Raw genomic sequence first — 26,414 nt, forward strand, 5'->3', positions numbered from 1 at the left:
CCGGCTCGGGCTCCCGGCTCGGGCTCCGGCTGCGGCTGCGGCTCCGGCTCGGGCTCCGCTCCCGCTCCCGCTCCCGCTCCCGCTCCGGCTCCGCCCGCCCTGCACCTGCACCTGCGACCGCGCGGCGCTCGCCCTCTCCGCCCGGCGCCCGCGGCCCCATGGCCCCGTCCCGCCTGCAGCTCGGCCTCCGCGCCGCCTACTCCGGCCTCAGCTCCGCGGCCGGCTTCTCCATCTTCCTCGTCTGGACCGTGCTGTACAGGCAGCCGGGCACCGCGGCCATGGGGGGGCTCGCAGGTACCGCGGGGCGCGCGGGGGCGCGGGCGGGGGCGGGGGCGCGGGCCCGGGGCGCGGGGGGGGTGCTGTTGGCCCCAAGCCGCCCGTGGGCAGCGCGGACCCCGCGCGAGCCCGCCCCCGCCCCCCGCGCCCCGCGCCCAGTGCCCAGTGCCCAGTGCCCGGCCGCCCGCGACAGCGTCCTCCCCGCGCCCGCCGCACCGCGCCTGTGCCCGGGCACCTCGGCGCCGCGAGCGCCCCTCGCCCGGGGGCCGGAGGGCCGGGGGTCCCCGGGGAGGGGGGAGGGGGGAGGGGGGAGGAGGGAGGAGGGAGGAGGGAGGGCCCCACCCCCACCCCGGCCGAGTCCCCGCGCACCCGCCCACCCGCCCACCCGCGCACCCGCACCCCCACCCCCGCTCGGTGCCCCTTGCGCGCGGCCCAGGTGGCTCCCGGCCCAGGTGTGCGGGACCAGCGCGCGCTGCCCCGCCTGGGCTTTAAGGGGCAGAGGGGGGCCCCCCGGGTGGCTCAGCCGTGCAGCGGCTGCCTTTGGCTCAGGGCGTGATCCGGAGACCCGGGATCGAGTCCCCCCGAGGAAGACCCCGGGATGGAGTCCCCCGGGATGGAGTCCCACATCAGGGAGCCCGCTTCCCCCTCTGCCTGTGTCTCTGCCTCTCTCTCTCTGTGTCTCTCATGAATAAATAAATAAAATCTTATTTAAAAAAGAAAAGGGGGCCAAAGAGAGGCAAGTGCTAGAGTGAGAGAGCGCCAGGCTGCTGCTGGAGGCGGGGTCCTCCCCGATGCTGTGTCTTCACTGTGCACCTTCGGGCACCCATGGGCCTCTCTGTGTTGTAGAATCGGGTGAAGACAAAACATTATTCCTCCTCGCCACCGTTTCCCCCCCTAGTACTTTCTGTGTGTCATCATCATCTTATTTCATCTTTGCACGAGTCCTAAGCAGTAGGCATTATTGTCGTGCCCATTTCACGGATCAGGCATTAAACCGAGGGTTAGAGTAAATAAGTGGCTTGCCCAGGGTGACACAGCTACCTGAAATAACATGCGTGGGAAAAGAACTTTGGGAAAAAATACGTGCGAGGATATTACTTGTACATATGGAGATCCCATTCCATTACAAAAAATCCTCTGCCCAAAAGAAGCCCTAAATGGACTTGCTGAAAATAACTAGATTTCCTCATAGCCCCCAAGCCTCCTGAGTGCCATCCCTGGGTAAAGAAGGAATGGGAGGTGGCACTTCTCTTAAAGGAGGGGAGTGCATAGCCACAGTCTGAGCAACACCAGAGACCTTGGGGGGCACCCTGGCTGGGATGCCCTCCTGCCCCCACCCCCCACCTGTGGGTTCCTGCCTCCCTGGAGACAGCCAGCCCAGGGTTGCTCCATTATCTACAGACCCCTGGTCCCCTGTCCCCGCACCCCCCTGCTGCTACTGTGCTCCTCTGGGGTCTCTCCTTGCGACTTTATGTTGTAGTCCCGTAGGCCCTGCTGCTTTCTGTTGGGAAGGCCGCGTCCTCAGGCGAGGTCCTGTGGCTGTACTGCCGCCTGAGAGGAAGGGGCTGGTTGGGGCCGAGGAGGGAGGGCCGTCCCTGGGATCTGGGATCAGAGCTGGTGTGTTTGAGTCCGGCCGGTAGAGCTGAGCCCTTCCTAGCTGCGCGACCTTGAGCACATCGATGCCTCCCGGGCCTCAGTTTCCTCCTCGCTGTAAGGAGTGGGAGGAGAGACCACTGAAAGAGATGATCTCGGAGAGCCCCTCCAGGTTGGCAGTAGTAAGTCTAGAACGCTCTGCGGCGTTCATCCCACAACTGCCTCCTAGGAAGCTGTGGAAAAGCCCTATACCTTGGGCTCCAGGGAGTATGAGCTTTCCTTCTGACCCAGACTTGGCTCTCTCCCTCCCCGAAGGCTTCCCTTAGCCCCTGAGGCCCACTGAGCCACCTGCAGGGAGAGGTGTGAGGGCAGCAAGCAGCTGAAGCAGGGTCCTGACGCCTCCCTGACAGTCTGGCCTTCCAGACACCCAGGAGGTGGCAATGGAAGAGCAAAGCCACTTGGTGGTGGTGGTGCAGCGGGTGGGCGGAGGGGTGGCCAGGTCAGAGCCACGGGCCCTCTCCACCCTCAGTGGGTTCTGGGAAAGTCTGTAGCCAGGCAGCCTCCTTCCTCTTTTAGGGGTGAAGCATCAGCAGATTTACTGACTTGTGAGCACCCCACTTCTGACTTGGCACTTTCCAGCCCAGAAGCTGCTGAGTCACCAGAAGCCAGCCCCAGCATGCTCCTTCTCCCCTGCAAATGAGGCAGGGGTGGATGGGGGTGCTGGTTTCTGAGGCAGGGTCAGCCCTGGAGTCCCTGGGATCCCTGGGGCCAATGGGAAGAGTGTTCCTGGGTGGAGACCTACTGTCTCCCATCCTCATGGGCGTCTGGCTTGGAGGAAAGCCACTTGCAGAGAAAATAGTTTTGCTGTGGGAATCCTGGGGAAATACGGACTCTTGCTCCAGATCTAGTAGGCCAAAGAAAGGTGGAAAGAATAGAAAAAATTTTTTAGTTTTATTTATTTATTCATGAGACACAGAGAGAGGCAGAGACATAAGGAGAAGCAACCTCCCAGTGGGGAGCCCGATTTGGGACTCGATCCTGGGACCCCAGAATCACCACCTGAACCAAAGGCAGATGCTCAACCAGTGAGTCACCGAGGCATCCTGGAAAGGATAGAGAATTTGCCCCAGAGGCCTAAATGGCTTTGTGTTCTCCCTCTGGGAGGGAGAGGGGTCCTGGGGCTCCGGGCCTTGCTTTTCCCCAGGGCTGGTGTAGAGGGCAGGGGTTCAAGAACAGAGTAGGGCCCTGGACCAGGGTTCCACTTGTCTGAGTGTCTCTGTGGGCTCCTCTGGCCCCTCCCCGGTTCCTCACCTCCAACCCAGCCACTGGTGAGACGCTCACCGACCAACTCTGCTCCGTCCTTGCCCTTGGTCTGCCAGCTGTGAGCCCACCGAAGCGGTGGGGTGGGTGGGGTGAGGGCTGGCGGGGCCATGCAGCCGGGTGGGCCTGCGGAGCTGTCCGTTCTGCCCTGAATAGCTCAGAGTGTCGTAGGAAGAGAGCGAAGCTGAGACACCGTTGCTTCTGGCGTGAGGTGTGGGAGGGGACCAGCCGGGGCTCCTGCTCCTTCACTGACCACCTGTGGGGAGGTCCCTGTTCGAAGGAAGGCGGTGGGAGCCCGGGCCGGTGGGAACTGGCCTGCTTCCAGAAGTGGCTTGTGTTTATCTGGAGGCAAGGCCTATGCACATGGGAAGTGAGAGGTGGTTAAGGTTGTGCCTGCTTATTAACGAAGAACTGGTATGTGGAACCCCCAAAATGGCCATCTCCCTTTTCCTGGTACGTGGGTGTACGCCCGGGGTGGGAGGAGGGCCTGGGGGCACAGCTGCAGCACGGCCAGTGGACTAACATGTGGCATTTCCACAGGCCCCTATTTCAGCATTTCCTAACCCAGAAATTGCTGAGTCACAGAGGAATTACTCTGACCTCCTTAGTGTGCTCCTAAGCTGGCTCCAGAATCTTGGAGCGGTAAAGGATCCCAGAGCTCATGTCCCCCAGCCCTCCATGGCCAACTGGGGAGACAGGGCACGTGGAGCCATCCCAGGCAGATGCCCATCCGACTGTTCCTCGGACGCTCTCAGAACAATACGCCTTCTTCCTAGGGCCCTTTAAGAACCCAAACAGAATGCCCAGATGAGCACTTAGGATGCATGTGGGGGGTTTGGGAAATGCTTCTGAGAAGGGCCGTTGCCACATGCTCCGGGTCGTAGAAGATGTAAGCGGAAGCTATGAGATTATAACTCCGTCCACCTCCAGCTTCCTGTCTAGGCAGGGATGGAGAGACGCTTGTTCCAGCTCACCCTGACCTCAGGGGTGGAGGGACCCAGGTTCCAGGCCCCTGACCCGCAGAAGGTTGGGGTGGGGACGGGCAAAGCTTGGAGAGTATGGGTCCAACAGGGTGGGATGGGGCCCAGGCCTGGCAGGGCCTGAACCCTCACTAGCGGGGAACTCCGGAGGTGGTCACGTTTCCAGGCTGGCAGGACCCTTGGGCTCACCCATTTCTAGAAGTGGAAACACTAAGGCTGTAAGAGGTCACGAGCAGCACAGCTGTGCCAGGCCCCAGACTTCCTGGCTCATAGTCCCGTGGCTCACGGTCCTGTGCCAGGCCGCCCGAATTGTGACAGCTTCTGAGCTGATATCCAGAGCAGAGTTCTGTGATAATGCCGCCCACCCAACCTCTTTTTCCCTCCTAACTGAAAAAAAAAAAAAAGAAAGAAAGAAAGAAAGAAAGAAAGAAAGAAAGAAAGAAAGAAAGAAAGAAAGAAAGAAAGAAAGAAAGAAAGAAAGAAAGAAAAAGAAAAAAAGAAAAAGAAAAGGAAAGAAGTATTTGGGGCATGTAAAAAAGGATAGGTGATTTAATGAACTCCGTTATACTTAGCACCTGGCCTAAGAAATAAACTCACAGATTCAGTCAAAGCACTCTCCCACCGCCAATCTCCCATCTACTTTCCTTCCGTCTTTCCCTTGCCCAAGAAAACCACTTTCCCCATCCAGATATCCACCCTCCCTATGCACATATGCTACGCTGCGTTTAGTGTGTGTGGCTGCCTTTAAAAAAAAAAAAATTTATTTATTTGACAGAGAAAGCAGGTGGAGTGGCAGGCAGAGGGAGAAGCAGGCTCCCCGCTGAGCAGGGAGCCTGGCTCGGCTTGATCCCAGGGGCCCGGGGTCATGACCTGAGCCGAAGGCAGACGTTTAACTGACCGAGCCACCCAGCCACTCTGCAGCTGCCTTTTTGAGACATCTCCTGATTCCTGGGATCCAGCAGCCCGTGTAGCCCCCACACACGTAGACAACTTGCAGCTGGCCCTGCCTCTTTCCTCATTCCTCCCTTGCTGGGACCCTGTGGCCTTGCTCCGGACCCTTGCCAATGGGACTGGTATTTGTTCCACTCTTGGGGCTGTGCCGGCAGGCACAGCCTGGCACAGAGGGCATCATTGTACTGTCTGAGTGGCAGCTGGCTTTGTAGGGGAAGTGTCCGGCCAGGCCCAGAGGGCAGACCCTGGAGAGGCGGGGGGCGTCTGGCTTGCCCTCTCTGCAAACTGGAAGGAGTGACATGGGGTCTGGTGACGAGCAAGAAGACCACTTGGGTGCTGGGTGGCCTTGGGGGTCTCAGTGCTGGGCCTCTTCACTCTGCAAGACCAGTCCGTGGGGTTCTGAAAGGGCCCCGCTGGCCAAGAGTTCAGCCCCAGGCCCCTGAGGGCCACGTTAGAACCGAAGCATCTGGGGAGGCGGCCACTTCCCACCTCTGGGCCCTCGGTAGGTGGGCGCAGGTCCTGGGAAGCAGGCTGGCTGCCGTGATGCCCAGACCTTCCCATGTCAGGACCTCTTTACACCCCTGGAAAGTAGTGAAGCCCCAAGGAAATTTTGTTGATGTGGGTTATATCTATTGATCTGTACCACACTAGAAATTAAGACCGAGAACATTGTCAAGCATTCCAAAGTAAATATTAAAAATAACATTGCAGGACACCTGAGTGGCTCAGGGGTTGAGCGCCTGCCTTCGGGTCAGGGTGTGATCCCGGATTCCCAGGATCGAGTCCCACATGGGGCTCCCTGCATGGAGCCTGCTTCTCCCTCTGCCTGGGTCTCTGCCTCTCTCTCTGTGTGTCGCTCATGAATAAATAAAAAAAAAAATAACATTGCGTTAGCATAAAATAACATCCCCGTGTAAGAAATAGTCATGTTTAAGACAAAAAAAAAAAAAAATGAGGGAGAAGAATGGCATGCTTCCCAATTTTTGCAAGTCACTTTAGTATCTGGCTTACCAGAAGACAGCTAGATTCTCTTATCTGCGTTTGCCTCCAAGTGCTGTGATGCCAGAGGCCGTGTAGCCTCCAGAACACTCCACTCCGAAGTCAGGAAGCAGCGAGACTGGAAGGCCACCTTATCTCAGCATTAGTCAGCTAGCAGCCCTGGCCTCGGGGACCCAAGGGTCCCCGGGGCCCCTGAGTCCCCTGGGCTGAAGGCAGTGGGAGGGGGAGAGGGGAAGGACGGCCCCCCCAGCTGACCAGCCTGTCCCCCCGCAGGTGTGCTGGCGCTGTGGGTGCTGGTGACACACGTGATGTACATGCAGGACTACTGGAGGACCTGGCTCAAGGGACTGCGTGGCTTCTTCTTCGTGGGTGTCCTCTTCTCAGCCGTGTCCGTGGCCACCTTCTGCACCTTCCTCGTGCTGGCTGTCACCCGACACCAGAGTGAGCGCTGTTGGGGCACTTGGGGGTTCACCTGGGATTCCCATCCTGGTTCCAAAGCTTGTATCCAAGGAACTTGGGAGGCCCGTGCCTGGGGGTTCTCACCGAGGGGGTAATGAGTACCCAGCCCCTCGGGTTGGAAAGGGCTCTGGGAACCTGGTGTCCTCTGCAGGTCAGCAGGCAGGGGTGTCCTCGTTAGAGCCCCGGGGGGAGTCCTCGAGCCCGGCTCTGGGGTGGGAGCGCCCCCTGGTGGCTGCGGCCAGCAAGTGGGCAAAGGCCCTCCGGGCCCCAGGAGTCTAGGGCTGGAAGCCCGGTGTAGGGGCGCTGGGTAACCCAGGGCCGAGCGCCCATCCAGGCCTGTCACTGGCCAGCCCTGACCTTCCCTCGTCCCCACGGCCTCCTGCCTGCAAACCCCAAAGGCCCTAAAACTGGCTAGCGTGGGCCACCTCTCCTGGAGGTTGTGGGGAGGGGTGGCCCTGGGCTTGAGGCCTGGTGGCCCAGGTCCAGGGCAAAGCCGGCTCAAGTCACCGTGGGGTTCCTCTCCCCTGCAGGCCTCACAGACCCAAAAAGCTACTACCTCTCCTGCGTCTGGAGCTTCATTTCCTTCAAGTGGGCCTTCCTGCTGAGCCTTTACGCCCACCGCTACCGGGCTGACTTCGCCGACATCAGCATCCTCAGCGATTTCTGACCCAAGGGGTGAGGCTTCTGTCCCCTGGGGGTCCTCAGGACCTGGACTCAGCCTCTGAGGCACTGGGCAGGCCTGCCACCCCCCCGGAGGCCCTAGATCTGCAGCAGAAGAAACACAGCAGGAGGACTGCCGTCTCCTAGGAAGCTGGCCTGCCCCCTTGGCGGGACACACGGTGCGGGACACGTGGATGCGGTGGAAACGGGTCCTTCCTGCCACGCGGCTCCCCATCGGCCTGGCTGGAGGGCAGCCTTAGACCTTTTCAGATGGATCTATTTTCTTAGCACTCAGTGAGGAATCTTCGAAAGCGGGGCCAGGGCAATGAGTCAAGGGGTAGGGCAGGGAGCCTTGACCTCTGCCTGGGGGCGCTGTCTCTCAGGCCAGGCTAAGAACCTGGGAGGTCAGTTCAAGTAAGGGATCTTGAGTAGAGACCTCTCAGCCCCGACCCCGACCCCCCATCCCGTTGTCCCTTGAGGGCCGGGTAGCTTAACTCCTCAGTCCCAGGGATGGCAACACTTGGCTCTCTTTTCCCCGAGGCCTGGGGACCGGAGTGGAGAGTGTAGTGTCCCTCTCCCCTCCCCAGAGCGGGTCTCCCGTGAGTGTGCTAGAGCCGGTCATCTCCTTCAGCATCCCCAAGCCCGCTCTTTTACACACACACACCACACACCCCAAAGCGGGACTCCCTGAATGAAGCCAGACTGAACGTCTGGGGAAGGTGCCCTGCCCCCCACCATGGTGCAGGCTGGCAGGAAACCCGCAAATCCGTGCCCGTGTACCTCCAGCCCTACATTTCTGTCACTTCTCACATGCATCACCCCTGGCCCCGAGATGTGCCCCCGCTCCCCTGCTCACTGCCCTCCGCCTAGAGCTTTCATCTTTTTAAATCTCCCTTCCGCAGGACAAAAATCTGCTTTTCTGCCTGGATGGCACAAGGGCTCACCTAACTGGGGAGGGAGGGAGCTATTGTTACCTTTTTACGTTAGGTTGCCATTTTGCACGGTCTACCCTCTTCCCACCTGATGTGTCCTGCCCTTCAGCTCTTTGCCTTATCTGTGTCACTGTCACTTTAGCAGAAATACAGCGGCCATTTGTACCAGACAGCCTCTGGTGGTTCCTTGGGGGGTGGGAATCTTGTGTGGGGGGGTGCTGGGGGAGCAGGAAGCAGGAAGGGTGGTGGTGGCGGGTCTCTAGCTGCCTTGGGAAACCCATCTCCGTAGCTCACTGGTGCCCTGGAGGGCAGAGGAGGGACCACTGCCCCAGGAGCTGGAGGCCCTCTCCCTCTGGCCCCTCTTGGCATCAGGGAGCCCAGTAGCCTGGCTCTCAGCTCACCCCAGCCAGGGGTCGGGGGGATGCCCAGAGGCAGAGGCACAGCCTCAGCACCACCGGTGGCATTTCCTGTCCATCACCCAAGAGGCCAGGACAGACGGGAAGGGAGCTGAACCTGTTCCCCTTCAGTCTCCTAGGCTGTGGGTGTGGGGCGAGGTCTGAGGTGATGAGGCTGCTCTTCCTGCCGGTTGGAGGAGCCTGGCTGGCTCAGAACTGTAAAGACAGGCCCCGGCAGCCTGGCACCTTCCTCTCCGGTGATTGGAGGAGCTTGTCCCAGCCTGTTGCCTCATGCATCGTCTCTTCTAGGCTCATTATGTTAGGAAGTCATGATGCATTTGAGCAGGAAGGGGCCATAACAGAGTCTATTTCTGGAGCCTTTAGCTGATAAACAGAGGTCCCAGGAGGTGACGTGACTTACCTGAGCTCCCAGCTGGGACCTGAACCCAGGTAGGTCGGATTCACCACCCTCAGGGGATGCCTTCTGGGTTGCGCATCTCCATCCCACCCTCTCGGCAGGCCTGCTCTCTCTGGACTCAGCCCAAAGCCACTGCCGCTTTATTACCCCCAGGCGGGGCAAGTGGGGTCGGCCAGGGTGTGTTCAGAAGGGATTCTTTCTGCAAGGGAGCTGCCCCGGAGGGGGGAGCTGGAGGGGGGCTGGGCCCTTTCCCACAGTAAACGAGACGCGTGCGCACGAGGTACAGCTGTTCACCCACCAAACACCGCTCCTCCCCAGAGGCCCTTTCACAGGCATCTTTAAAGCAAATAAAACATTTATTGTTCAGATTTTTTTTCCTTTTTTTTTTCTTTTTTACAAAAACATGCATACATACACAGGGTATGGTGGTCCTGGGGGACACACACACACACACACACACACACACACACACTCACGCGCTCTCTCTCTCACGCACACAAACACTTTCCTTCTTGGCCCCAGGCCAGGACCCCAGAAGCCTTGAAGACTTTGCCAGGGCAGCCTCCCCTCCCCTGTGTCTTGCATCCACTCTCCCACCCCTTTCCCCTCAGCCAGGCTAGTCCTATGTGGGGCAGGAGTGAGAGCTGGGCGAGGGAGACCCCAGAAAGAGAGAGGGCTCACGGAGGGGGGCGGTGACCGAGGGGCCCCTGGCGGTCACGCTGTGCCGCTGAGGGGAGATGAAGAGTTTGGCACCATCGGCTCAGGAAGCACGGAACTCCCAGAGCACCTGTCGGCTCCGCCAGGGCACTGAGATGGCTGATGGAGGGGGGCCTGTGGCAGGGGCTGGGACCCGATGGGAGGCCTGCCGACCACTGCTCTCTCGGAAGGAGCTTTGTCTCCCTGCCCAGTGGCGGGGGGTGGGGTGGGGGGTGGGCGGGGGGGGGGGGGGAAGCTTCCAGAGTCATCTGAGGAAGCAGGCAAGAGGGATGCCCCTGCACTCCCCCTCCCTCCCCCCGCCCCCCCCATACTCCAGCTCAGCCCTCAGAGCCTAGGGAGGGCCACCCTGGCTGAGGCCAAGTTCACATTTCTGCGTGGAGCCTGGGGCCATGTGCAAAGCCCAGGGTCTACGGAGCCATGAAGAATAGTGGTTATCGGTGGGCCCGACCGAGCTAGTCCTCCTCTGTGCAGTCCTGAGGGATGGGGCCCAGCCAGGGGCCTGGACCCCAAAGGGGTCGACTCTGTTCTTGAGAGAGCCCTACTGAGGTGGGGCTGGCTGCCCAGCTGGCCTCCTCCCCGGGTCCTCTTTGGTCCCTATCCTAGATGCAGGGCCCTGCTCAGGCTCCTTGGGGTGACTGGCAAGGGGCTGTGCTCTGGCCCCAACTACCTGCCCGAAGGCCCTCTGTAGACCCGGGGACTGGGTACTGTTGCCAGAGGCTAGAGGAGAACCAGGTCCGAAGGGCAGGGGTGGGCAGGCGAATCCGTTGTGAAGCCTTAGAGATTCATAGGCTCTTCCTCCTCCACCAGCTGTTCCGGGGGCCTGGGGAGGGAGACACAAGGGTGGGCATGCTGGGGGGCCAGGGGCTGCATGCTGGGAAGCCGGGGAAGGCTGGGGTGGCCGTGCTAGGATCTGGGGTCGTTGGGTGGGGAGGGTCCGAGGGGTGGAGAGGCTGTGGGCCGGGGGCCGGGCATTACCGCTCTTCAGCCAGGATGCCCACGGACAGGGATGCCAGTGCAGTCACTGCCTCCACTTCTTCTGTGTCGGCCCCTGGCACCCTGGGCGCCCAGGAGTCTGGACAGGAAGCCAGGCGCTGCATGCAGCCCCAGTATTTACCTGGGCCAAGAAGCCGAGAGTCAGAAAGGGTTAGAGAAACAAGCCCCTCCACCCTGCCACACCGCGCATCCTAGACTGATGATACGAGGCTGGACCTCTCAAAGCCAAGGGACCCCGTCAGTGGGCATATGGGCGTATCCTCAGTTTGGGGTCAGCGCTCTCCCTTGCCTCTACCCTCAACATAACACTTTCCCTCACTTGACCCCCCGTAGCCCTGACAGGGTGAGCAGACCAGACCCGGTGAGGCTACGAAGAGGCCCCAGCAGGTGCCCGAGCCATTCTCCTACGCCTGCGGGCGAGAGCCCACCTCTGACCCATTCCCACAGCATGGGGTCCCTAAGAGCACCAGTAGAGCTCACTCTTCCCTAGATGGAGTCTATCTCAGACCACCTCACAGATCCCGAGCCCCAGCCTCCTGGAACACAGGGTGTCACTCATGCACAGCCCCCCCGTGATGCTCAGCCCAACACATAGGACAGGACAGTGTGGGACGTGGGAGGGACATGGCACAGAGCTGACTGCCACCACGGCTGCTCTGTGAGGCCACCAGCAAGTCACCGACCCGCCCTGGGCTTCCACCACCTCCGCTAGCCATGGACATGACCATCCTGCCTACTGTTGTAGGCACATAACGTCCACAGGACATGCCCAGCCCAGAGTGTGGCCCCGGGGTGAAGACTCCATGCAAAGCACTAGCAGCATCTTTACTGTTATGCACACTTCCCCTACTGGCCCTGGATGTGGGGAAATCGACTTCATTCGTTTTTGCATCCCTAGCAGTGAACGTGGGTCTTTACATTAAGTGCTCCATGGAGGTTAAAGGTGAAAATTCAAAATGCTTTCCATATGTAAGGTTATTTATCTATTTATTTATTTTTAAGTGGGCTCCACACTGGGTACAGAGCCCAATGCAAGGCTTCAACTCATGACCCTGAGGTCAAGACCTGGGCCAAAATCAAGAGTTGAATGCTGAACCGATGAAGCCACCCAAGCACCCCCAAATGTAGGGTTATTCTAAGCCCCCAAAGCAGGCAAAGCTCCCAAGATCCCCATGGACAGGACTGAGGGTCAAACTAGGATCCAGCGCTTTTGGCAAAAGGTCTATTGCTCCAGCCTGGCCCTGGCCTAGGGCTGAGGTTGGGGATGGGAGGCCGGTCCTGCCTTTGAGGAGGCAGGGGGTCCCCCCTGATGGACTGATGGTCCTCACTGGATCCACCTGGAGGGCTCCAGGAGTACCCAACATGGAGAGGGAGGAAGTCCCGCCATTACTGTGGGGGTGATTCAGAGGAAGCCCACTGCTGCACAGCAGTGGAGCCCCTCGCCTGGTGGGCACTGGAGGCCATGGGGCCTGGGTTACTGAGGGCAGCAGACCCTGGAGGTTCTCCCAAGTCTGGGGTCAGTGGGTGCCCTCTCTCTGTACTCACTGTGCACCCGGATCACGGCTTCCAAAGAGCGGATGGCGTTGAGGTTGGGTTTCTGTTTCCAGCCCTCTTCTGAGAGGGGATCCACCTACAATAGAAAACAGCATATCAGCCCGTAGGGACGCACAGGCCCAGCTCTCTCCCACTGCCAAGGGCCCTGGCTTTCCAGGCACAAATACTCATGTGCTCCTGGCTCTGCCTAAGGCTGGAAACCCGGGTCCTAGATCTGACCTGGGGAAGGGGCACCCCCTAGTCCCCCTCGTTCTAGGCCTGCCACCCCTGCCCTACAGATGCACAGATGCGGGGGCGGGGGGGGGGGCAGCTTACCTTGTTGCCCAGAAGAGCAGCCACACAGGCCTCAGAAGCGTCACAGATGGCTGTGAGGTCATGGCCACCTTCCAAGGCCAGCACCACCGCACCGCCCGCCAAGCTCATCAGCTGCTGCGTCATGTACCCAAAACCTAGACGGTTCGGTGGGGAGGAACAGGAGAGGCAGGGTGGAGGGCGTCCTCCTTTATAAATAATGATCAGATGCATACACCTCTACCGCTTCAAGGGCTTTCACATGGACTCCTGGGTAAAACCTATCCTATGCCCCAGTCAAGGCCTGCAGAGCTTAAGGGACTTGCAGCAGGCCCACAGCTACTAAGTGGCAGGGCCGGGACGAGAAGCCAGGGCTTGGACTCCCGCCAGTCTTCCACTAAGCCTCACCATCTTCTGTTTGGCCCCCGGGCCCTGGGGCCCAGCAGGCTGAGCGAGTCCCTCTGTTCTAAGAACACTGCTCCTCCCCATCCTCCCCCAGGAGAAGCTGCCAACCCAGCCGGGAATGGCACAACTGGGGTGTGTGGGGGGAGAGGGGGGCCCTACGGCTGAGCTTTTTGGCCACCAGACTTAGTCCCCAGATGGTAGCTGAGGCCTCCCATGGTGACTGCCCTGGTCATGCAAAGGGTTCTGGGTAAGGCTCAGCTAGGAGGGCCCAGGGAATGCCAGGGCCAGCTGCCACACGCCAGTCCTCACTTGTGACCCTGGGCCGGCCATTGCCACCTTCCGCTGGACTTGGCAGTGCCTCCCCTCCCAGCCTACCCCTCCTTCCCTCCATCTCCCCCCGGGCTGGGCTCTCCTTACACTTAGCGGAAACATGGTAGCCACCCAGTGGGGCTGGGTGACCCTCGGCAGCATCGAACCCAGCTGACACCAGGACCAGGTCCGGAGAGAACTCTCGGGCGATGGGCATCACGACCATCCTGTGAGGGTGCCAGATGCGGGGGCTCATCACTCTGTGCAGGGCTGCCAGGGGCAGAGGCCTCTCCACACCAGGTTTACTGTGGTTACCCTGCTCTTAAGACCCCAAGCCACCTGATCGCCCAGCAGGATAAATGGGTTCCTCTAACCTCCTTGACCTGGCTGGCCACCCATATCCCTAGCACAGCCTAAGGACTCAGCCACCCAGAGCTCTTCAATGGCAAAAGGCAGGATGGAATCAAGGATGGGGCACCAAAGGGAAGGAAAGTGGGGGGGGGGCACTGGGAGGGGTGCCTGGGGGGCACTGGGCAGGGCCACAGTGGGAGCAGATCACTAAGCCTTGGGGACTGGAAACCACTGATACTCAGCTGCTACCCACTTTGGACTGAGTTGACCGCACCTCACCCCTTGCCACCTGCGAGCTGACTCTCCTGAGGTCCTGGGCCATCCAGATCCATTCTTTTATCCTCTGCCCCTGCCAGCCCCCTCAGTTGCCTCCCACCATCCCTCACCCAACTCTGGGGTTCATTTTGATGTGTTTCAAAGCCCTGGGCTTGGGGTACACATATGCTAGGAAGCCCAGTCCAGGGATCCTACAGAATTAGCCCTCATGGAGAGTATTTCCAGAGAAGTATTTGAGACCCACTTCCAGGGTTCTCTTCTCCCAAATGGGGTGCCCTGGAGTGAAACATATAAGAGCTCCTCAACTGAGCCCAAAGACCCTCTTCTAGAATGCCATTTCTTTTTTTTTTTTTTTCATTTATTAATGAGAGACGGAGAGAAAGTGCAGAGACACAGGCAGAGGGAGAAGCAGGCTCCATGCAGGGAGCCCGACGCGGGACTCGATCCCGGGGCTCCAGGATCAGGCCCTCCCGAAGGCAGCGCTAAACCGCTGAGCCAGCTGGGCCGCCCTAGAATGCCATTTCCTAAGTAACTCTTCCAATATCAACAGCACCTGCTTTCTTTCTCCATAATTTCGACTCCCATCTGCTGTACAAAGCCCACCTCCTCCAGGCGGCTTTCTTGCCTGATGTGGCAGCTAGGCTCCCCCCACCCTGACTACCCTCCAGCACTCAGTTCAACACTGGCTCTTGGTAACACGTGACTTTATAAAGCACCCTTGACTTTTTCATTCTGCGTTTCCTGTCTTCTCATGGGGACTGGAGGCTCTTAGTGGCCAGTATAACAGGGCTTCTCCTTTCGTCTCAGCCTGGGAGGCCCGCCCCAGGACTGGCTTACGATGTCCAGTAACTGGATGAGGACAGTTTGCCAAGGCAGCCAATCACCTCTGGCCTGGTGCCCTTGGGCAAAGGGGCAGGGAAGGGTGGCCTCGCTGGGAGACCTCCTCTGGGCACCCAGAGCCTTACCTGAAGGCGGCCAGGTACTCAGGATCCCCCATCGGGGGGTCCAGACCTCCTGCCCAGGCCACGTTGACATTGAAGCCCTCACCACTACCCGCTCCCACCTGGAAAAGAGGAAGCAAGGGAGATAAGACGAGGGCAGAGTCCCAGGAGAGGAATCCCGGGATGCCAGTGTGGCGAGACAAGCCCATCTGGCCTCTTCACTTCCAGATGGAGAAACGAAGGGTCAGAGAGGCTAACCAACCTGCCCAGGATCCCACAGCTAGTTGTGGCAGAGGCAGGGCCATGAGGGAGAGTCAACAGGGCTGGAAGGGAGCGTGTCGTTACCTCATCCACGGCCCCGCTGCCGGGGAAGAAGTTGCCATCATCATGGCGATGCAGGGAGATGTAGAGCACACTGGGGTCTTGGTAGAAGGTCTGCTGGGTGCCGTTGCCGTGGTGAACGTCCTGTGCGGGGAGAGGGACAAAGGGTCAGGGAAGTCCTGAAAGCACACGGACGGAGACAGGTGCAGGCTGGAAGGGTCCTCTTCTGAGGGTCGGGTCCCTAGACCAGGAGTAAGGACCGCTGTTAAGGGCTCCCAAGTCTGGGCCTCAGCCCCTCCAAGTGTGCACATGTGTGTGCACAACCCTGCACATGGGCGGAGATCCCCTGAGACCCTTGAAGGGGGAAGGAGGCCTGCCAAGGGCCGGCCAGCCAGCAGGAGCAAGAAATGTATGGCACAAGAGAGCAGAGTCCAGGACGACGCGTGCCAGGGACCTCCGCCACTGTGTCTTGTCCAAGGTCATAGAGTGGTGCAGGTGACCAGAAAGCCAGCTTGCTTACAGAGGGGCGGGTCCATGAGGCCCAGGGCCTGCCCCTAGGAAGAGCTGTGGCCCGACACTTGGTAATAAGTCACAGGATGGCGCGTGGGCACAAGTGTGGAGAGTTCCTCCGCTGTCTTCAACCTCTGCAGAGGAACGCCCCGTTCACAGATGTTGGTGCAGAGTGGTACGGCTTGGTTAGATCCATGGACTCCAGAGCTAAGTGGGTTCAAATCCCAGTCTCGGGAGTTACGAGATGTGTGGCTATGTGCGAGTTACTTAACCTCTCTGAGCTCACATTCCTCATCACAAACCAGGCTACAGTTAGAATCAAACACATCGCAGGTCAAACGGCCGTGTCTGGACGTGACTGGGGACACGCTGAGGTTACCGGCTACTACTGGGATTGGAGGGGACATGTGGCAATTATGATATCCGCAGCAAGAAGCCAGTGGAGGCCGAAGAGCATTCGAAAGGCTCTCCCGCTGTGGGAGTTTGTGATGGTTGAGGGCCCCCCGGCAGGCCCCCATGTGGGGCTTATCTTCGCCCGCATTTTACAGAGGGAAGTGGAGGCTCAGGAGGCTAACGTGGAACTAGAAACAGGAAGCCAGACCCTCTGATGCCAGGCTCAGGGCTCTTTCCACTGGGCTCTCGGATCCGAAGGGGCTAGGAACCGGGACCTACCCAGTCCATGATAAGGATCTTGCTGGCCTTGCCCTGTTGTTGAAGCTGCCGGCAGGCGATGGCCACGGAGTTGAAGAAGCAGAAGCCCCTGGGAGGAGGGGAGAGAGGCTCTGAGAGCCCATCCCCGCTACCCCACCTCATGTCTCCATCTCTCCAGCCTCCTAGCCCCAGAGGGCTCAGGGGATGGAGAGGGAATGCCCCCATCTCACCCCCATCCAAGTCTCCCCCCAGCCTTACATGGCCGTGGAATGGTCTGCATGGTGTCCTGGGGGCCGAACCACAGCAAAACCATTCTGGAAACAGAAAGAATGCTTGTCAGCCAAACGGCCGGCACCTGGACCCACATCTCCATGAAGCTGCCCACAATCCCAGGCTCATCCCTTGAGTAGAGGCCATAGGACACTAGCTGTCTGCAGCTCTGAACGTGGCCAGGCTGGATCTGAGGCGCCCCGAGGCTCGGACCCCCAGGCCGCACATCCTCTGCTTTTAGGCTGGCCGTGAACACAAACCCCCCACCCGGGAGTGTCCTGCCTCTTATCACTTCATACCAACAGCTACCATTTGTTCGGTAAAAGCTACACGGCCGGCACCGGGCCCCGGCACTCTATAAACGCAGGACTTCATCCTGACATCTCTCTGAGCTAAATGTCATCTAGTCCTCACAACACCTCCAGAAGAGACGTGACTGTCTCCAGTTCACAGCTGAGGAGAAATCTGAAGCTTGGGCAAGTGAAATAACTATGGGAAGCTGCCCACTTGTAAAGGGGTGAAGCCCGACCTTAAAGCCCAGCGCTGAGCTCTGGATTGCATGCCCCCCTCCCCATCCCCGAGGAGGAGCCAGGACGCTGAACAGGTGAGCACCCTGGGCTGTGAGCTCTTCAACAGTGCAGGGTGCGTGCGGGCCTCAGCACAAGCCCCTGTAAGGCGCTCAGCCCAGAGCAAACACGCACAGGCACCAACCCTAGCTATAAAACTTTGGGATTGCCATAAATAAAATCTTAAAAAAATAAATAAATAAAAGGACACCTGGGTGGTTGAGCATCTGCCCTTGGCTCAGGTCATGATCCTGGGGTCCTGGGATCGAGTCCCGCAAGGGGCCGCCTGCAGGGAGCCTGCTTCTCCCTCTGCCTGTGTCTCTGCCTCTCTCTCTGTGTCTCTCATGAATAAATAAATAAAATCTTTTAAAAACAAAACCAGAAAGACCTCAGGATTGCCAAGGACCAATCTGCCAATGGACAAAGGTCCAGAGATGCTGTGCAGCCTCCCAGTGGCCACACAGCAGGTCTGTGTGTTAAGTGATCCTGAATAATTAGGACCCTGGCTCTCTTAAAGACCAGTAGCTTGACTCCCTACCCAACAGCATCAGGACGAGCATAAAGGTTCGAGTCTCAGCTTGGTCCCCAGAGCTCTCAATTTCCCTTCCAAAACCCTGTGGGGATATCCGGGCAGGAAGAGCGAGAGGCCTAGGGCTCTGGGTCTGGCCTTCCCCTCTGCCCCGCGTCCTGCTACGTCCTCTGTGGCTTACCCACTTTCCACTCCAACCTCCTACCTTTAGCTCACGGGAAGCTACTTTGAAGGCGAGGTCGGTGACGCTGCCGGCGGCCCAGCGGGCTGCGTTGGAGGAGTGCAGCTCATTCCAAATGGTATCGGTATCCACCTGTGGGGGCCAGAGTCAGGGCCTGCATCATCCGAGGCCCGCCCCACAGGAGCCAGGGCCCACTTGGGCGGTGCCCACCCCACGGCCAGGACCCCAGGGGCAGGGAGCTGGGCAGACAGTGCTGCCTCCCCAGTGCCCCACCACCCAAAGGCAAGGCCTCCTGTGTCCCCCAATCCCAGCATGACTTCTCCTTCCCAGCTTCAGTCCATATCACCAGCCCGTATGTGGCCAGCACTCTGCCGGCAGCATCGCGCCTGCCTCCCCGGTCAGAGGAGGGGGCATGGCGTTACCTGGGCGGGACTTGGGGTTTGGACCGGGAGGGGGTTTTAAGCCCCAGCTGACTCTGCTCAGGCCCTGCGGGACGGTCGGAGCTCGAGGGGCCGTCTGCACCACTGTCTTCCACTCAGGGCCCCTAGCCCAGGCTGGGAGGCCCCCCAAACCCAGTCCCTGGGCCTCAAGGCTAGGGAGGGGCCGGGGGGCATGATGGGGAGATGGGGAGGGCGAGGCGGACCAAGAGAGGCGAGGAAGGCAGAGAGAGTCGCAAGAGGCTGGAGAAAGAGAGAGAGAGAGAGAGACAGAGGGAGAGGAGGGAGGAGAAAACAGAAGCAACAACAGTTGGAAAAATCAGAAAGTGGCAAGAAATGGGAAGTTGTGAACAGGACACTGACTGGCTCCCAAACAGCCCCCCAGCTACGGCTCCCACTTCCCTCCAAAACTAGGCCTCCGTCCCCTGCCCCCACACTCCTGCAGGGGCACCACCAGAGGAGGCAGGGAGCCCCCTAAGCAGACTGAACGGGGACGAGGGGACGCCGGGCTGGGGGAGAGAACGGCCTGGGTCACCGAGGACACTGGAGGCACCCCCACAGCCCCGGAGGCCAGGCCGGCGTGTGAGGAAGGGCGGATCCCGACCACCACCAGGGTCTTACGAAGGGAGACGATCCCCTGCTCCTTGAGCCTCACTCAGCATTTACCAAACACCTTCTAGGTGTAAGCCAAAGGGCCCCCCACTCAGGAGACACTGATGGGTGGAGGACACACCTGTCCATAGGGAGCTTCTAGCCGGCAGAGGAGCATTAGGGGAGAGCCCCTGGCCCAGTGGGTCTGGCAGGACCACAAGAACAAGCAGGTAGGGGCTGGGCCTGGGAGAACAGAAGGGGGGAAGCTCCGAGAACCCAAGGCAATGGCCGCTCAAGACCCCCCGGGCACACTTACCCCTACCCCACCACACGGCAGCATCACAAACATCCGCTGTGCCAGGAGCCCTGTGGGGAGAAGCCCAGTGTGTGTGAGCTGAAGCCCCTCGGCCCCGGCCTGCCTGGGAGCAGAGAGCCCTGAAGAGGGCTGGAGGCGGGTGCACAGGGTGGGGGACAGCAGGGGGACCAGGGCGGGGTGGGGACACCCAGGATGCTGGAGGGACAGGCTGCGTGGAGCCGGGACAAGAGAACACAGGGCACGGGTGGACTGGGTGGGTCAGGGGATGTGTGCAGGTCCCAGGCGCCCCTGGGCCCCTACCTGCCAGCTTCCCGTTGTCCAGTTTGAGGCGACTGAGCGGGTTGGTGCCGTAGAGGAGCACGTGCCGCTCCGAGTGCACCGACTGCAGCTCCTCCAGGGAGGCCTTCCGGCCCCGGAGACACTGAGGGAGGGTGCGCAGAGCTCCTGAGCCCCTGCTCGCCGCCTCCCTGCCGTGACCACCACCCGCCGGGCCCTCCGCTCACACTGGCTCCGGGGCCTCCCGCCCCCTTCCTTCCATTACACGCCTGCCTCGTCCAGTTGCGCAGCCCCCACCCTGCATCCTCACCTCGCACTGGCTCCGGAGGCCCCGCTCCTGCAGCCGGGACCAGATGCTCTGGATGCGGCCCGCGTGCTCCGGGTGCCTGCTGTTGTCCCCGCAGGAACACTGGTGCTTCAGCATCACCGAGTCGTAGACCAACCCTGCCGAGAGCCCGGCTCAGGGCCCAGGCCCGGGGAAGCCCCCGCACCTCCCCTCCATTGCATGGCTGCACACACTCACACCCACGTACAGGCTGACCTGAACCCACCCCCCCACACACACACACAGTGCCGCATACCCCATCCTGCCCCTTGGCCCTTCATACCACACACCCCAGCCTCTTGCCCGGGCAGCCTCAGCTCCTCCCCACCCCACATGCCCCAGCCAACACTGCTGCCATACAGCCACTGCCTTCCTGCCACACTGGCCCTCCTCCCATGACTCGGGATGGCTACCAAGACCTCAAGAGCTCACAGCCTAACGGGGTCTCACCCTGGATGTCATGACCCAGACAGGCTGCCAATGGGGAGTGAGAAGAGAAAGAATTCCTCAGAAACCCCCAAACCAAGAGCTGGGAAGCCCACAGTGACCTGGGGCCATGTGACAAGACAGATGCAGTTTTGGGGAAGTGACTGTTTCAGCCCGACCAGCGGGACGCCTAGAGGGCCCTGCGCAGGCGGGTGGGTCTCTGTCAGCACGCCTCGGGACATCAGGATCTTCAAAATGCTCACATCACTTGACCCAGGGATGCCACTCCTTAAGAGCAGCCCTCGGGAAACAATGCCAGGGACGAGTGAAGATTTAGGAACAAGTGAATTCACACCAGGAAGAAAAAAAATCAGAAGCCACCTAGCTGTTCAACCCTATAACAAATCTTCAAAAAAAATAAATAAATAAAATACTGTGATGAAATACTATGAAAATCTTGCTTTTAAAGGTTAATTGTGGCTCAGCAGTTGAGTGTCTGCCTTTGGCTCCGGTTGTGATCCCGGATTCCCAGGATCAAGTCCCACATCGGGCTTCCTGCATGGAGCCTGCTTCTCCCTCTGCCTATGTCTCTGCCTCTCTCTGTGTGTCTCTCATGAATAAATTAAATCTTTAAAAAAGTAAAAAAATAAATAAAGGTTAATTGCATCATGATGCACCTGTAACATCTCACAGAACAAAGTGGGGCACAACACACAAGTGTGAGTACGGTATCTGTGGACAGTGGGGACGAAGGTGGCGCTGAACTACAGCAGCTTCAGGAGAGGCTGCCCGGGCTGGTGGGATGCTGGCTGGTGATTTTTATTTTATTCTTAGGTACTTCTGTATTTTTCAATGTTTCAAAAATGCTCTGGAGCTTTTTTTTGCAAACAGAGCAGCCATAATAAGTATTTTTAAAGGTCTGAACTAGTTGTCAGGGGACGCGGGTTCTCAACCTGGCTCCACCGGCAGCTTGCTCTTTGACCGTGAGCCTGTCACCTTGGTTTCCCGAACCCAGGTCTCCTCGTCTGCAAAACGAGGACGACCACCCACTCGGCCTGCGCCATGGATGCCACGCAGATCTAACAGGGCCAAGAGAGTGCTCCGTAGCCTCCGAGAACGTCCTGAGGGGCGTCATGACACGACACGGACTTGTGCCTGGGCCCCCGTGTGCTCCCAGCCCCTTGTCCTGCCTCACTCTGATCTAGGCCCTACCTGTGGTGAACGGCAGGGTCCTGGCAGGTGTTTCTGAGCTGGGCAGGACACGGGCCTGACTGGCGGGCTCTGGAGTCGGCAGGGAGGCAGGTGCAGCCGGGGACGACTGAGCCCTGGACAAGGGCCGGTGACTGCCCTGGGCCAGGGGAAGCAGCACAGAGTCCCCAGTTCCTCCCCGGGGGAGCCGTCCAGCCAGTCGCTGCTGCTCCCACAGGAACACCTGAGGAACGCAAGGGGCCTCAGTCTCCAGGGCTCCAGATTCTGCTCCATGTGCTTCTGCCCAAGACCTTGGAAACCTCCAGGCAGGCCCCTTCCAGGAGAGATTCCAGGATGCTTCTAGCCCTGCCTCCTGGCTGGGCTCTGGCTTTTGATCTCGGAACCCTCGGCACCACCCCACTGCCACCCTCGAAGGTCTGTGGCCCAGAATGACCACCCTGCGCCACCAGAGTTCTTTGGACCCTTGGGACTCCAAAGCCAGAACCCAGGTAAAGGGCCTTGGGCCAACTGCCCAGGGACACAGGGACCTGCGTGAGCCACTGCACACGTGTGGACTGTTGCCACATGCCATGGGCTGAGTTGTGTCCCCACCACTTCCTATTCAACAAAGTCCTGAGCCCTGCCCCAGTACCTCAGAATGTGACCTTATTTGGAAACAGGTGATTACAGAGGTAATCAAGTTAAAATGAGGTCATTAGGGTGCGCCTCCATCCGATAACGACTTTTGTCCTTATAAAAAGGGAAAAGTTGGACACAGGCGGGCATAGGGGGAAGATGATGTGAGGACACAGGGAGAAAATAGCCATCTACAGCCGAGGAGAGAGGCCCGGAAGAGCTCTCGGAAAGAACTAACCCCGGTGTCCGCCTTCCAGCCTCCAGAAGCTGGAGAAAATTTCCTGCATTTTCGGCACCTGGTCTGTAGTACTTGTTACAGCAGCCCTAGCAAACTCATACCCCACGGCCTGACTCACACTGTGAGAGCACCCTGGCTGAAGCGTTGGTGCCTGGCTCTGCCCCATTTCCTGTCCCGGCCCCCTTCGTGGACACGGTACAACCAGTCACAGGGGAGAGGTACTAGGGCAGGGATGTGCACCGCTCTGTGAAAGGCCAGCCTCACCACTGGACAAGGGACGTGGCTCCCCGCGCTGAGACTGGCAGGCTGCCAGAGGGTGTAAGCGTATGTATGCACCCGTGTGCATGGGTACGTGTGTGTCTGCACCTTGGTGTGGCTCTGGAAGGACAACCATGGGTCCCAGGGTTGTCTCCTGCACCGATAACCTAGCTCCGCCCCTTCCATCTATGCCAGGTCCCAGAGTCTCCCGACTACACCTTCCCAGGGACGCGGGCACCACCCTACCTGCTGGTGCTGCTGGAGAGCAGCCGGGCCTCTGGTGTCGTGCTGCCCATGGCTTGACTCCCTGTGTTCCAGGCCGTCATCCCCCACTGGCACCACTCCCCCACCATCTGTCTCCAGGTCCTCAGCAGAGGGTATCTGCCGCAGTCGGGGCTTCTCACTTGGCTTGGCTGGCCTCTGGGGAGGGGAGATGTCCACTGAGAAGCCAGGCTGGAAGGCAGGGTGTGGCGGGCCCTGGTGGCCTGGGCTGGGTGGCCACTCATCTTGCTGGGACTTGAGCGGCCACGCAGCTCTTGGCCCTCAGGAGCCATATACTCTCTCTGGCCCTCCAGGTCCCAGCCCTTCCTAAGCCTCCCCTTCTTTCATTCCCTAGGGCCCCACTGAAGCAACCCCTCATCACCTCCCCTAGCCAGTTCCCCTCACCTTGATCAGCTGGACGTGCGGTTTGAGACGGTCCAGGCGGGGCTGCAGGGGGCCCAGCGGTGGGGGGGCGGTGGCGCTTGGGGGCAGGGGCTCTGAGCGGGTCCGGCTTAGTGGCCGGTGGAGGCCCGACCCAGAGAGCCGCTCGGTGGTCAGTAGGGACTGGGCAAAGTGGAAGGGCAGGGGCCCAAGCCCGGGCACTGGAAAGAACGGGGTTGGGGTGGGGCATAAGGAGGGAACCAAAGGGAGGAATGGAAGGCAGCAGAGGCAGGGGGGAGTGGCGGTCGGGGTGGGGGAGAAGAGGGGCAGGGGCTCAGCAGGGAGACACGCAGGATGGGGGGCTGCACAAGGGGCCAGAGGCCCCTTGCCGAGCTGGGCCCGAGCTGGGCCCCGAGCTGGGCCCCTGGGCCCTGATGCAGGGACCAGCCCCTCCCCTGGAGAAGCCCTGGAACTCACCCGTCAGCAGAGGGGTGTGAGAAACGGAGGGATCCAAGAGGAGAATGGGCTGCAGTCGAGAGGGCAAGGCGCCCCCAGCCTCGGGCTCCAAGCCATGGGGCAGGAAGAGGGGAGCATGGGGGCCCCCCAGGACCGGCCCCCGAGGGCCCAGAGTCGGATGGGTCCTGCGGTCAGCATCAGCCTGCGGAGAGGCAGGGAGGAGTCACCGTGGGCATGGGGGGGGGATGATCCCCCCCGCAGAGAGCAGTGGAGGTGCTGGGGGAGGGGGGAGAAGGAGGGAGCGACAGAAGCTGGGGGCTCGCAGTGGGGGAGGGCGCCTCAGCCACTCACCCTGGCAGGGGCGGGCAGCCCCAGCGTGATTGCGGGCAGCAAGGACACTGTCGGCAAGGCGAACGGGGCCAGAGAGGTCTCCTGCAGCCGCAGCCGCTGGCCCAAGAGCGCCTGCCATGGGGAGCAGGGCAGGGGTCACTGGTCCCAGACCTCTACCCCTCGGCCTGCCTTCCCCAGAAGCCCCAGGAGGCTCAGGTCCGGGCTGCCCACACCCTGCGGCCCCAGCTCGGTGAGGGCTGCTCGCTGTGAAGAAGGCTGAGCCTCAGAACCGCCCCCGCAGAGCCCAGCCTGGCATGGCCTTACCTCGGAGCCCAGGACGGGGTTGGGGCCATGCTCGCTGTCATTAGGGGAACTGCAGCCTGACGCTGGCGTGCTGCTGCTGCTCGGGGAGGAGTCTGGGGGCGGGGATGTGCAGTCAGGGCCCAGGGCCCGGAGAACAGGGCCAGTCCCCCTTCCCCGGCGGCGGGCGGCCTCTGCTCCCTGCTTTCTTCCCAGGACGGCAGGAAGCAGGCAGGCCGCCGCTAGCCTCCAGCGCCTTTGGGCACATTGTTAAGGTGCCCCTTCTTCTGGGCAGACGTCAGGGTAGCCAGCGGAGCAGGGGCTGGCTTGCAGCCCCAACTCAGCGCCCCCGCAAGCGTGTAGGACACATCCTCTGGAACCACGCACTGCAGCCCTGTGCGGGCGGGACCTGACCCAGAGGGACACCAGGGCCACCTCCGCCCACCCTGTGGCCCCTTACCACCCAGGGTCTCTGCGGGCCGCCGCCGGAGACTGGGCGGGGCGCTCTCCTTTCTGAGCAGCGGATTTTTCCTCCGTTCCAGGGACTTCTTGGGCTTGTAGCGCAGCTTCAGGTTGGGCTCAGAGACTGCGGGAGCACCAGCGTTACTTGGCCCCACACCACCCTCCTCCCTCCTGCTCACCTCCAAGAGAAGGCAGGGTCAGGGAGACCAGCACTGTGGGCCGACCTTCTGCTGCCCTCTCCGACCCGTCCACACTCCCCACCCATGTCCTGCGCCCCTAACCCCCACCCCCGGAACGCCTCCACCTGCCTGTCCCACTCACCTGTCTTTCGGAGAGGGAAGTGTTCCGGGGGGTCACTGGGGAGGCTGGGCACAGGAGGCAGAAAGCTGCTGAGCATAGAGCGAGCAGCTCCTTCCGTCTCCAAGGGCTCGAGAGTTCTGTGGAGTTAAGGCCAAGCCGGCTTCAGAGGGGCAGGGACGCCCAGAGGCCTGGCAGCCAAGGGCTCTGCAAGGGCCCTTTCTGAGCATGGGCCCCCAGGACCTGCTAGGGGAGGCAGAAGCTGACAGGGCCAGGCGTTGTGCGTGCGGCCGCAAGAATAGGGGCCATCTCCAGGTGGCAGCACCGGGCCACCCCCCATCCCGGCAGCCTGCAGTGCAGGCCTCTGATCCAGGCATGGGAGCCAGGGTCCCAGGGTTGGGGTGAGAGCCAGTCACCCTGGGGCCTCTGTCTCCTGTGGGAGGAAACTACTCTAGGGATCAGGATATTTTTGTGCTCAGGGGAAGTCATAAAGAGAGAAGGGATAGGACACCTGGGTGGCCCAGGGGTCGAGTCTGCCTCTGGCTCAGGCTGTGATCCCCGGGTCCCAGGATCGAGCCCCACATCAGGCTCCCTGAAAGGAGCCTGCTTCTCCCTCTGCCAGTGTCTCTGCCTCTCTTTCTTTGTGTGTTTCTCATGAATAATAAAATCTTTTAAAAGAAAGAGAGAGGGCAGCTCAGGTGGCTCAGCGGTTTAGCGCCGCCTTCAGCCCAGGGCCGGATCCTGGAGACCCGGGATCGAGTCCCACGTCAGGCTCCCTGCATGGAGCCTGCTTCTCCCTCTGCCTGTGTCTCTGCCTCTCTCTCTCTCTCTCTCTCATGAATAAATAAATAAAATCTTAAAAAAAAATAAAAAATAAAAGAAAGAGAGAGAAGGGACTCATATAGGAAGAAGCAAGCAAGCATAGTATGGCTGTGGCAGGGGTGGGCAGCTAGGATGGACTTCAGGTGGGGTGCGGAGAGAGTCACAGGAGAAAAGGAGGCAGGTGTCAGGTGGGAGGAGAGGGCCTGGGGCAGCATTGCAGTTAGAGATGAGGGGTAAGGGTCTGGTGACGGGCAGCTGGGAGGCAGAGGGAGCAAGGATGAGGGCTCACTTGTTGACACTTTGGGAGGAGGGGGCATGGCAGGGACACAAGACAGCAGAGTGTTACCTGTAGGGAATGCTGGGGCTACTGGGATGGACTGTTCTCTCTAGGGCTGCCTGCTGTTTCTTAAGAATCACCTCCGCCAGCTTCTGCTTGACCACGCTGCTGGCTACGGCACCTATGGGGGGGGAAGCGGGCGAGACGGGGGAGGAGAAAATCCTGAGTGGGCTGGGGGTGGGCGGACGGTGGCCTCCCTGGCACACTGTCTGCCCATTGCCCATCCACC

At 60.3% G+C, this 26,414-nt stretch overlaps 2 protein-coding genes across 7 annotated transcripts in view; one reads left to right on the forward strand and one right to left on the reverse strand.

Moving 5' to 3' along the window:
- SLC48A1 (solute carrier family 48 member 1) lies at window positions 1-8,340 on the forward strand. The gene is made up of 3 exons (XM_041735506.1): window positions 1-294; window positions 6,393-6,560; window positions 7,109-8,340. Exons 1-3 carry the CDS (start codon window positions 159-161, stop codon window positions 7,243-7,245), a joined length of 441 nt encoding a protein of 146 aa, XP_041591440.1. The 5' UTR covers window positions 1-158; the 3' UTR covers window positions 7,246-8,340.
- A 998-nt stretch (window positions 8,341-9,338) lies between these two features.
- Window positions 9,339-26,414, reverse strand: part of HDAC7 (histone deacetylase 7) — a 37,928-nt gene continuing 20,852 nt past the window's right edge. For 3 of the 6 annotated variants that reach the window (XM_041735504.1, XM_041735503.1, XM_041735505.1), the window contains exons 5-26: window positions 26,195-26,306; window positions 25,051-25,166; window positions 24,728-24,853; window positions 24,292-24,383; window positions 23,989-24,099; window positions 23,659-23,839; window positions 23,206-23,402; window positions 22,786-22,959; window positions 21,432-21,651; window positions 19,779-19,912; window positions 19,493-19,613; window positions 19,193-19,242; window positions 17,873-17,980; window positions 16,561-16,616; window positions 16,324-16,411; window positions 15,166-15,285; window positions 14,845-14,942; window positions 13,361-13,479; window positions 12,563-12,696; window positions 12,239-12,323; window positions 10,676-10,814; window positions 9,340-10,520 (exon numbers count right to left, since the gene is read on the reverse strand). In XM_041735504.1, the coding sequence (XP_041591438.1) occupies window positions 10,475-10,520; window positions 10,676-10,814; window positions 12,239-12,323; window positions 12,563-12,696; window positions 13,361-13,479; window positions 14,845-14,942; window positions 15,166-15,285; window positions 16,324-16,411; window positions 16,561-16,616; window positions 17,873-17,980; window positions 19,193-19,242; window positions 19,493-19,613; window positions 19,779-19,912; window positions 21,432-21,651; window positions 22,786-22,959; window positions 23,206-23,402; window positions 23,659-23,839; window positions 23,989-24,099; window positions 24,292-24,383; window positions 24,728-24,853; window positions 25,051-25,166; window positions 26,195-26,306 (2,627 nt within the window). In that variant the 3' untranslated portion in view covers window positions 9,340-10,474. Of the gene's footprint in view, window positions 10,521-10,675; window positions 10,815-12,238; window positions 12,324-12,562; window positions 12,697-13,360; window positions 13,480-14,844; window positions 14,943-15,165; window positions 15,286-16,323; window positions 16,412-16,560; window positions 16,617-17,872; window positions 17,981-19,192; window positions 19,243-19,492; window positions 19,614-19,778; window positions 19,913-21,431; window positions 21,652-22,785; window positions 22,960-23,205; window positions 23,403-23,658; window positions 23,840-23,988; window positions 24,100-24,291; window positions 24,384-24,727; window positions 24,854-25,050; window positions 25,167-26,194; window positions 26,307-26,414 lie in introns of all 6 variants that reach the window. The other 3 variants (XM_041735500.1, XM_041735501.1, XM_041735502.1) reach the window with 2 other exon arrangements.

The sequence above is a fragment of the Vulpes lagopus genome, chromosome 21 (genome assembly GCF_018345385.1).
Source record: "Vulpes lagopus strain Blue_001 chromosome 21, ASM1834538v1, whole genome shotgun sequence".
NCBI classification, from domain to species: Eukaryota; Metazoa; Chordata; class Mammalia; order Carnivora; family Canidae; genus Vulpes; species Vulpes lagopus.